At 40.6% G+C, this 12,113-nt stretch overlaps 1 protein-coding gene across 9 annotated transcripts in view; it reads right to left on the bottom strand.

Annotated features, from left to right (window-relative positions):
* The window catches only part of GRB10 (growth factor receptor bound protein 10), a 198,043-nt gene that overhangs the window by 36,481 nt on the left and 149,449 nt on the right, over positions 1 to 12,113 (bottom strand). For all 9 annotated transcript variants that reach the window (XR_010598448.1, XR_006172682.2, XR_010598449.1 and 6 more), the window contains one exon: positions 1,000 to 1,156. Coding sequence is in view for 5 of the 9 variants with exons in the window: in XM_005278534.5 (XP_005278591.1) it covers positions 1,000 to 1,156 (157 nt within the window). In the remaining 4 variants the exon portion in view is untranslated. The remainder of the gene's footprint in view (positions 1 to 999; positions 1,157 to 12,113) is intronic.

Below are 12,113 nucleotides of genomic sequence, written 5' to 3' on the forward strand. Positions count from 1 at the left end.
AGCATTTAGGGTATCACCGTTCCAGCAAATGAGTTCTTTCTTTATTTGTAAAGGCTGAATAAATTTTAGATTTTAAAAACACTTTTATAAACCACTGATCATGTTCACAATTTCAGTGCTTATGACTACAGTTAATGGTTTGCTTATTTCTGCTTGATCATAATCTCCATTGACTTTTCTTTTTTTTAAAGGCAGCAATTCACCTCAAAGTATATTGGTTAACATTTCAAATGCCATATTCTGTATCATATACAATTCTGTATTGTTTCAGCAAACTATTCACATACTGCATATTCAAAAGTTGCACATCATGGTGCTTCTACTAAATCCGTTCCACAAAATAAGAGCAGAAGCCAGATTAAGTAGCATGAGAGTCTTTCAGGTACTGTAATTAAACCAATTCCTAATGTTATTTAATTCCCTGCAGTTCTTCCTCTTGCTGCCTTCTTGCCAACTGTAACCATGGCACCTTAATTTCAAATCAGTTGGAGTAGCTGCTGCCTAGAGAGCGCAGATGCCAGTGCTGGTCCAGGAATTGCCAATCCCCTGTGAGTGGCAGTACCAATACTTTCCCCTCCCTGAAGTCAAGTATATTCAGCCCCCTTTCCTTCCCCACAGTGTGTCTAGCTTTCATAACCATACTGTAGGTATGCAAGGTTGAGTCTGTTCATTCAGGTCTCCCAGCTGGTGATGAGCTGAGCTGATTCACAGGGCCAGTACTCTTTAGGGATCAAGCTTAATTTGCCTAAGCTGTTTATTTGCTATAGCCTCAAAACACAGCAAAGTAAGAATAGTGTGAAGACTAGAAAAATAATAGATAGGAGAGTTAAAAATGGTTCAAATCCTTAACACGCATTAGTATAAAGCACGCAAGTGATTCCAGATCACTTAGAGATTAAAAATCTTTGTCCATAACGAAGCAATTGTAAAGACATCCATATTGTTATATTACACATTGTATGTTCATAGTTAACATTGCCATGCTTGACGGTTCCCTACCTAATCCTAGATGAGGGTGATGCTCCACTAGGGTCCAGCTGTTATCATCCACACAATGACTTTTGTAAACGAGCAGCTGGCAGAGGTCCCTGGCTGTCATGTCTGCTAGAATTTCGATCACTTTGCTTGTCCCATCTTCACTAAAGACTTTTACATCCTGCAACATAAAGGATACACTTACAGATCAACGGCCTTATGTTCTGAAAATATGCAAACCAGTCACTGTATATAGCTTCCCTCCTTGTTATAACTCCAGGAATCTTAGCAGACAGCACAAATGACACACATGATTTACTTTATATTACTTTCTCCTCATCCCCTTTACCTCCCGCTCCCACCCTGGTCCTAAAGGAAGATTGGGCAGCATTAATATGAACATGTATCAAGAAGGGGAGAGAGAGCAGAGATTCCTTACACAGCAGTAGACAACAAGCATAAATGAAATAATACCAATGTACTGGAACGTTTGGTAAAAAACGAATAGAAAAAAAAACTAGTTTGGGGTCTACTGAATTTGAACATTTACATCAAATTACGTTGAATTCTAAAAATTAAAAATGGCTCCCTTGCTCAGGACTAACTTTTGATTGTTTCGCCTTTCTAACTTCCACTTGCAGTTTATCCACATATAAAATTACCTAGCATTGTCCACACATTTCTCTGTTCCCCCTGAATTCTCTTTCATCTTAGATTTAAGGAGTTTGAAATCAAATGTGCATACACTGTACATTCGAAACATTAATGGAGCTAAAGAGAACGTGTCAGAAACCTCCCCCCAACCCCTGAATTATACAGATGCTTTCCCGTTAGCATTGTTCTGCTCAAACAATACACTTACTGCAAAATTGTTTCCCCATGTAATCAAATTTAGAGTACCAAGATTTATTTTAATCCCAAATTAAAACATTCTGCATCCTAGAAAGAGAGGACATTGATCTAGCAGAAACCTTGTGGGTAATTTGATATGGAAAATCTTACCTCAACAGCACGTAAAAGGCAGCAGTCAGAAGAACAAGATGGCATTTTAAATATAGATTGCCTCTTGAAAGAGTTTGTTCTCTGCCTCTTCCAACCCTTTGCAGACTAAGCTGCACACTCGGGGTGTTCTGTAGTGTCAGTGGATTACTGTACTGTACCTGTCACGTAGCCCCTGTTCTGGGTACTGTTTCTGGGGAAGCAGACAACTCTTCCAGAGCTCCACTCAAAGGGTTACATACAATCTTTTAGGTAGTGAATCAAACCACACTGTGTAGACCAATCCTAGCCCTCCCTGTGACTGATGTAATCATTTCCCACACACTATCAGACTTCCAAATTATTCCCCCCCAGTAAGAAAAAAATTACAAAGGAAATCTTTTTATGAACACCCACAAATGTTTAAAACCCCTCTGATCTTAAAAAGTTCAAAGGAAAAGAACGCAGAAATCCCAGAGCCAAAAGCAGGCATGTCCCCTGAATTCTGATTTCTTTGCCAAATCTCTCAATAGCCCAGTCTCACAGCAGCTGATGTCATCTACATGCAACTTAAGCACTTGAACTTCTAGTCTGCTCGCTACTGCTACCTCTTCCTTCTTCCTAGCCGGCTTATCCCCTCCCCCTACTCCTTTAACTAAATGCTTGCTTAGTGGTCTGAGTTCTCATTATAACAGACTGTTGATTTAGCAAGTGGAATATGAGTGGCTCATCTTAACAGCTCACTCTTGTGCTACAGGTTAGAGCTGGCACTAGATTATTGATTAGGTACAGTATTTCCATGAACCTAAGGTCTGACAGCTACTCACCACTTCCCTCGCTACTCCCCTCCCCCTTTCCTTTCCCATAGCTATGTACAAATTCAAGCCCAGCTAGGGAGGAGTTAAAGCTTAATCTAGCTAAAGTGACTCAAACCCATGCATTCAGGAAACTGCTTCATCTGACAGCAGGGATGAGCCAGCTCTTTCAGAAGCAGGCTCTGAAGAGGAGGAGGGGGGAATCCCGGTTGCTGTAGCTCTCTGGAAGGTATGCACTCTGTACAATGTTACAGCTGCACTCAGACTCCTGGTAACACTTAACCAAGTCATAGAAATCCTAGCCAGAAGACATTTGATGGGTTTTTGCCCCCCTGTTTTGTGTCCCTAGACAAGTCTATTTTCAGTAATTAGCACACATTTTACAGTATAAAGGTATTATCTCCACACAGTGATCTCAATCTTGAAATACTAGCAATGTTACAAAACCACTCTGCCACAATGAAGTTAGCTTCGAATAGAGATGCATCCCTTTCCTTTGAGACACTAAACAAAAATACATCATTCCACAACATGGGAACATAGTGGGCTTCCATGTTTACAGTCTGGACCTGATCTTAAAGAGAGAATCATCTTTTTTTTTTTTTTTTTTTTTTTTGCAGGGGGAGAGGGGAATCAGGGCAGGGGGAAAATAATCCCATATCCATCTTAAAATTTTGTACCTATTATTACTACAAGTAACACACAAGAGCAGCATAACTGGGGGGGGGGGGATATCTACTTTCAGTTGGCTTTGTGTATCTATCTGACTCTGCTTTCTGTAGTGGAACAAAACCATTTAATTGAACTTCCTGTCTCATGAACTAGCCTGCTGACATCACTCGTGCACTGTGGAGGGGAATGCTCAGGCACTCTCTTTCCCAGACTTTGCAAAGGAGTGTTTTACAAGTAATGTAACAGAAGAACAGGAGCACAAGGGGAGGGGAATTACCAGGATCCTGGCGGAGGATGGGAAGACCTTTTCACTGCCTGGAGACTTGCACAAAGCCAGGAAGCACCTGGCAGCATAGGGCAGGCTGCCCATCCCTTGTGCTGCCTGTGAGACCCAAGAGAGATGCAGAGCTGTTTTATCAGAAATGTCTAACAAGCCCTTGTGTGGGATAGGGAGAAAAGCCTTGAGTCACCCCACACCTTTCTTTGTATTTCCAGCTAGGGAAAAGCCTGCTGCAGTAAAGCCAGGAGGAGAAGGCAGCAACCTCTCTCCCCGGTACCCTAGCACCTGACGTGTACTGAAATGCTGACCACATTGCTTCTGTTCTAGTCCCATTTCCTTCCCCCACCTCACAACTTCAGCTCACGGTCTATTACTTTTAAGTTTTTTACACCAAAAAGCTCTTTTGAGATGGGAAGTTTGCTGAAGTCTATTCAGGGTCAGGGCAGGTCTACACATTAAACGCTGCAGCTGTGCTGCTGTAGCACTTCAGTGAGGACATTATGCCGACAGGAGGGCTTCTCCCATTGGAATAAGCTACCGCCTCTTGGGGAGGTGGAACACCGTGTTGATAGGAGAATTCTCCTAACGACATAGAGCTGTCTACACTGGGGAATACACCGAGAGACGTAGTTATCCTGACCTAAGTTCCTAGTGTAGACGTGGGCTCAGATACACCTCTGATATTTCTGCAGTCCTTTTTTCGTGTAGCTATACACTGCAGAAAGAATCCAGGTATTCCCTTCTGCAAGTCTGCATTAGATAAAGCAAGAAATTCATTCATTCCGTTTTTTAAAGCTTCCTTTATTTGATATATTGGGGATTTGGAATGTAGTGGTGGATGGAAGGGAACAAGTTACATTTCCCTATTGATAAAGCAGCATAAGTAGGAGAGAACAGCAAGAGGTCACATGCCACCATCGACACTGAGGACATAACAGACCATACCAATAGAGGGACAAAATTGCGCGAATGTAACCCTACAATAAACAGAGACAGCACAAGTTAACCAGATTTTGTAGAAACAAAGGAGAGCGCAACAAGGTGAAGCTTAAAATCTTTAAGGGTGGGGTGGGGAAATGCAGTGTTAAATAACAGGCTTTTGTGAAGGGAAAAGAGGCTACTGAATTAGATTTCATGGAGGTGTTCACACGAATATTGTATGTTAAGATAAAATTTTGTATTTTAGGAAGTGGACTTGGTTGCTACAGCAGTTTGATTATTTTTGCCATTGTTTCAATGATAAAAAGAGAGAGCATTGAGCACGAGTACTCTCCCTCTACAACACACAGGCCTAATTCCAAGCCAGCCAGGAGTGGTCAGTGAGACAGCTAGTTTTGATTATTTTAAAAAAATTATTATTACACATAATGGCGTAATCTACTAATACAAGCTTGTAAGTGCTCCACACCCAATCCTATTTCTGCTATAAATCAGAGGGTGCCTGATGAGCACAGCTGATATTGCACCAGTGACCTAACTAAAGGAAAATGAATCAGTTTCTTCTGTGAATAAAGCACTCTCTTCCAGTAGGTAGAAGCTACAGACACACTTAGCAGAGGTCCAGAAAAATCAGTTTTAAACAAAACTTTTACTTTGCCACCCCTCAGAGTAAAATACAACAGTCAACTGCTTGGAACAATGACTTACAACAAGGACTCAGTTATGTCAGCAGCACGAGGTACCTTCCATTCAAAATCAAGGTTAAGAATGTTCAGCCAGTCGGAGTCTCCGATTGGCTGCACATTCAGTGCTTTACAATGCAAAGGAACAGATAACAGACTGCGCCATTGTTCTGTGAAGAATTCTTTTTGAACAGACTTAAAAATTGAAAGCACTTTAACATACACCAGTTTAGTGGTTTTATATTATGAAGGAATGAACACCTCACCTTCCAGCCTACACTTTCCCAGGAGCAACTATGGTGCTTGTTACATGAAGTAATGAGATCATTAAAAGGGACAAGATAAAAATAAACCCAGTTCAAGGTCACGATTACATTATCTTCCTCCCTCTGCCCTATTGGTACTCCTAATTTCCTTTCCTTGGGAACAAGGGTTTTATATTTATCATTACCCAATCATCCCTCATTGCCTCACTGCTTCACTCTCTTTGGTTTTGTTCTGCTATATGGCCAGGTCCACCCTAGAAAAGATTTGTCAGTACAGCGATGCTGGCAAACCCTTGGCAGCTGATCCAGTCATACGTATTTTTTTGCCAGTAGGGCTTGTACCAGTTTCCCAAGCAAAATAAGCTATATTAAAAAATGCTATATAAGAGGTAGGCATTATAATTAACACTAGCAAAAGCATTTTTATACCAATATAACTGCATCTACCCTAGGGGTTTTGCAGGTACAGAAATCTCTTATTTAAAAAAAAAAAAAAAAAATCACATCCATAACCAACGTTACACTGGCAAAAGTTTCTAATGTAGACCTGGCCTGAATTTTCTATCCCTTTACTTTTGGGGCTCTACAGAAATTTAATCACAGATGAATTTACAACAATGCGAACTAACCTGTGTCACAATCATTCTGTGTTCAACAATTTAAGAAAGGCATACAAGGGGATGGAGGGATCTGGCTAGTCAAAAGACAGTGAGCTCAGCTTGAAAATTAATGGAAATAAATGTTTTGGTGGCTCTGCAAATGCTTCACTTTTCTCATAGAAGTAGATTTGGGGATCTCCGTAAACTACCAGTGTATCCTGAAGAACCACCTAGTTGACTTGTTATGTGCAAGCTTTTCAGGAAAACAGAAGAAAAAGAACCACTTCAGTAGGTTTTGGATCAGATTCCTGAATCCACAATCACTCTGCTAAATCATTTAGACATTAAAAAAAAAAAAACATCCAGGTAATAAAATGACAATACTTGCAGTTAGCTGATACAATGCAAGAACATCTGCTGATTACAAAAGACACATAGGTACTAACCACTGTGGTTATGATTAAATTGGGAGTTTTCATTGTAAGCCTGTTTTCATATGACAAGTTTTCTGGAAAACTTCCAACTTTCCTCAGCCTCAAAGTTATTCTAATTATTTTTTTTTAAATAACGAAATCGTGGAGTTTGAGTTATGAGAGAAGTGAGAGCTTTCAGTGTCTTAATCCCATGTCACTTACTGACAATTTGTCAATGACTGTAGATTCTAACTTTGCATGTGGATTACCGTTAATGAGTAGTACACTTTCTGTTTGGTTCAGAGAGTAGCAAGAAGGGGAAAATGTTCAGATTCAACAGTGGTAAGCCTTTGATAAAGAGTAACTTTGAGCATGCTCGGCACATATCTGAAAAGATTTTAGCTCTGTCTAGCATAGATCCACACTGTGGTATTATAGTCCAGTTTCCCTAACTTTCTCTAGGGCAGTTATCTACCTAAGATACTTATGTTGCCCATTACGCAGTGTCTCAGCACCTCACAATCTTTAATGTATTTAACTTAGAGGAGTAAGAGTTATTTTAAGTGATTCACTGAAATCTATATGTAAATCCTATAATTTTTCCCTTCTGATTGCAAAACTGGAGTCAGAAAGCAACAACAGAGGGGGAAAAAATCCTCTAAAACAGCAGCACCAACAATAAAGGTGTGAACTTCAAAGTGCAGCTGGGACCTTTTAAATATCATTCATTGCAGTGTTTTCTTTAGCAAGAATCATGCAATAAATATTGTGTGGAACCTTCATATTGCAGTAGGGTTTTTTTGCATGTAAACATCTAAAAGCCAGGAAATGCCAAGGTTAAGGTTCTCATAGCAACATTAAGTCTCCTACATGGCACACACCATATTTAGGTATACATTTAACAGCCCATGTGCAAAGGAGAAGAGTTATTGTTATTATAAGAACCTAGATCTTGGTATTGACTTTCACGTTTGACTATTTAATCTTAACATTGCATTAAGTGAATGTGTGAGTGTTTAAATTAAGAATTCAGTGTTGTTTCCACTCCCACCCCTCCGTTCTGCTAGGTTACCAAGTTTTATGTTCCTTCCAGGATTCAGAGGAACAATTTGACTTGGAAAGTGGAATGTGGGCACATTCCAGAAACTCAGTAATAATCACATACTGATTTTAAAAAGTAAACATTTGCCATTAGTCACCACACAATGACACTGTGAATACTGCACCCCCATATTTAGAATAGGAAATTCTAATAACCAAACATATATTTGAAAATGTATGACCTGTTATGAAGCTAAAAACATTGGATACTTAATGACTTCCAAGTGAACAAATATGTCAATTAGTCTCAGGATTATGTGCCATGTTGGCATTCCAATTGAAAAGCTGCTCACCTGGAATGTTTGAGGGAGAGCACAGTTGAATGATTGTATGCAACTGAATCATACCTGGCAGTATCCAAGTTGTGAGCTTACCAATACTAACGGACTAGGATATGGCCACAGCAAACTAAGACCATGGTATTCACAATCATTTTACCCCAAGTGATGTACTTTTCATATTTAAAATTGCATTCTACCACTTACCTGACACAGACTTGTATATTTGCAACAAAAACAGTGCATTGTCTGTCCCCAATGTTATCTCATCCCTACCCACATCTTCCTTCCCAAAACTCGCAGCAGCTTGATAAGCCAGCTGATCCTCTAAACTTTTCCCACTTATAAAATTCAGAGATGCAGATGGGAAGTGGGGTGAGGGGAAAAAAAGTTCCAAATTATAGATCAGGCTGGGAAATTAGGACGAGGAATAGAGGAGAGAGATATAATTGAGTGTTCTCATTATTGAGCACATCACCAGTTTGTGTCATGCATCTACAAACTTTATCAGCAGTTATTTATATTTTCTTCCATATCATTGATAGATCTATTGAACACCATTGGGCCAAGAAGTGAATCCTGTGGGTCCCTATTAGAAACACCCCCATTTGAGAGTTTAGTTGTATTGGAGATCTAGTGATAACCAGTTTTCAATTCATTTAATATGAACTATATTGACTTTGGATTCTTGTAACACAGCTACGTTACTATTTATGAAACTTGCCAAAACTTCAACAGTACTTTACAGGTCATCCCACATAAAGGGCAAGCTTCATACAGTTCACTTTATATGCATACTGAAATTGTTTGGGTCAGCAGAACTGGACTGGAATCTAATGAAAACATTGAGTTGTACAATTTTTTTGGTATTCTAGATTTCTGATGCAGTAAAGAAATAGATATAATGTCTCCCTGTCTAGGTCTCCTACCACCACCCCTAAATTTAGCCACCCCTGGCACCAGGTTTGGCTATTAATCCACAAGTCATTTTTTCCACATAACTAATTATGTATAGAATACCAGAGCCTTTCTTAAAAGTTGTAGTCACTGTTTCACACTTTGGATAATGTAATTAAAATAATTAAAAAGCTTTGTCTGGCATTAACCTTTAGTGACTATGAAAAATTCCTTACTATGAAATCTATTTCTAAATATTTTACCCTCTTCCCCAGTTATGTACCAAAGGTATTATCATCTCTTAGCGTCAATTCAAGAAGGGGGGAGGAGGGAGTGATAATAAGCCTAAGTAGAAAAGTTCTTGCAAACATATGTCCAGAAAGGATAATCAAAAGAAAAATCAAGATTAAGGACAGTTCTTAGAGAACATAAACAAAGTCTGCAACTTCTTTGGTTAAGGTTTTTGCCATTATAAAGTATTCTTTAAAAACTGAATTAGGACCACATATACCGCACGATACAGGCTTTCAACCACAGGAACCATGTCCATGTAAAGTTTGACAGATAGCATAACTACACTACAGAGTAGCTTCGCATTGGCTTAAATAAAATGGTACGAGTCCCATTTGCTTGAATGGCTGCTTCTTTCCCAGTAGGATACTGAGACAATGGCAAATGAAGCACTTGAGATTAGAGCACCGGGGCCAAATGAAGAGCCAGCAGGCCGTTGGGGTCCTGGACTCTAGAATTAGCTTCCCACTTTGATTTGCCAATATCTGGATAAGACACCCGCCCAGACATGCTGCAGGACTCGCTATTATGCTCCTGTGTCAGATACGGAATGGCTACAGAGCTTCCTTCTGAGTGAGATACACACCAGATGTGTTCAATATAAAATCCTCTCATGTTCTGTCTGTATGGCTGAGAATATCTTAAATAAAGGTATGCTTGCACCCAATGCTACCTAATGACTTAATATAATACATTCTAGCATCCATTACATCTCCTCCTTTTAAGTTCCACATTCCCACCATTTACAATATTTACATTTCATGCTAATTTTGCCTGTTAAGTGTCTCTGAATCATACTGGTTTTCTGATTACATGACTTGAACGCATAACAATTTGGTCATGTGGCTGTCCTTTAGTTGCAATGACTGGCTGTGGTCAGCTTGGAATCTGTAGCTCTTCCCCCCCACCCCCTTGTTCTGCATCTGTCATCTCTCGAGTTTGCTCTGTTGATTGTTCTTTCTGCGGCACAAACTGTAGACACTGACAGTTTCTGTTGAACTCTCCACTGTCAGTCTCAATCACATGATTTGGGCGCTGAATTCTTTTTTCTTCATGACAGCCCCCCCTCCCCCATCCACTTGGACATGAACATGGTCACCAGGTTCTTGACCAGGCAGTTCTCTGAGTAACGTCTGTTGTAGAAGTGTTCATAAGCTCTTTCAGCCTTTTTATCCAATTTAGGAACTCTCTTCATGTTTGGCCACTTTGGAGAGAGATTCTTTTCCAAAGTTGGAACAGTACTTCCTATGTTTTTCCTGGGGAAACACAGTGAGGGAGGTTATGGTGCAAAATATCGGGCCCCATTAATGATCAGGAAAGGGCTATTGCTACTGGGGGATCCAATCCTGCTGCTCATCACAGCAGTCCACCTGGCATGCCATCAATTTTGGGGTCCGGGTTTTGCTTAAGAAGTTTATTTTAAAATTTAGAAATAGCATGTAAACAGTTTTATTTTTAAAATAATGGAAAGTTGAGTTAGACAGTTCATTTAGAGTCAACTGAAAATAAAAGATACCATGCAGTTTATATATTTATTTCATTAGATTTAAGCATTATATCTACAAACAGTTCTAGGTCAATGTAGCTTGTGACAACAGTGTGTGCCACAATCACACAGTAGAGCATAAGCTGGGGTTATTCAGCCACATGGCAGGAGATCATTGTGTGATGCTCATTCTCTACAGATCATCTAGCATACAGCAGAACAGTGAGGACATTTATTTAAAAGCAATGGCCACAAGGACCACTTTGCAACCCTTCATCCCTAAATAATGACTATGCAATTTTCTCTCTTCATCCTCAAAACAAAACATCTATTGAGTTAATCCTAGGAAGCAATTGTTTGCCCACCCCTAGGCAACTGAGGCGAATGCTCTTTCTGAACTTTCATCCCTTAACTGTAGAAACGACGGCTGTGGAAGCTGTGGTTTTCATGGAAAACCATTGCTTCCCCACCCCTTCCTAGCATCACAGGCTGTAAAACTGCAGGTTATATGGGGTCTAGGCATACATATTTATTTTAAAGGCAAACTCCTGCAGCTAGCTGGTAAGGAGACCGTCTTATCATCAGGGTCTCCGTCTTTTTCCTTATACCTCACTTCCTCGTTGTATGCTCAGCTGTGTCCCCCTACTGCCAGGGAGTTTAAGTGACGCTACGGACAGCTTAAAGCACATGCAAGCACCTGGTTAAAAGCCTGAGTCTGGGGACCATGAAATAGGATTTCAGCTTACATTTTCATAAATTCTCCTGGACAAGGGTGTGTGCAAGGGGGAGCAAGCAGGGCACGCCCCTCCTCCCCCTGGGTAGTCATCAGGGGCACAGAACTTCTCCGGCCCCAGGGGGGCAAGGAAGATCAAGTGCCTGGTGGGGTCAGGGCTGGGAAGACTGAGCTCTGCCAGGGGAAAAAGAGGGGATAGCGAGTGCCTCCCGGGGCTGGGGGGGAGGGGGAGAGAAGGAAGAGCAGCGAGCTTCTGTGCCCGCCGAAAGGGGTCAAATTTAAATTCCTGTGCACACCCCTGCTCCTTGAAAACAAACTGATATAAACCAATCACTATGGTTGAAAGGAGAAAGCAGCTGGATATTCACTTCTGCTGCAGAAGGCTTGTTGGAGAGGGGCTGGGGAGAAAGGGTGAACTTCAGACATGTTGTACCCTTCCTCTCCCCCGCGCGTAATGTAAAGTCAGTCATGAAAGATTGTGAACTAGGCCAAAAGAATTCTCACCAACTCTCCCCCAAATCCTTATGTATAGGGCTGGCCTAGGGGCGTCATAATGGTGCACAGGGATAGCGAACAATAAGCAGCATGGATTTGAGTGTGTCACCAACTTGACTGATTTTGGAAGTTCAGCAGATTTATTAAATACTTTCTTAAAATTCAGATGGGTTAGAGTATCAAGAATTATTTGCTGGGATCTCAACACTGTG

The sequence above is a fragment of the Chrysemys picta genome, chromosome 2, assembly GCF_011386835.1.
Source record: "Chrysemys picta bellii isolate R12L10 chromosome 2, ASM1138683v2, whole genome shotgun sequence".
In the NCBI taxonomy this organism is placed as follows: Eukaryota; Metazoa; Chordata; order Testudines; family Emydidae; genus Chrysemys; species Chrysemys picta.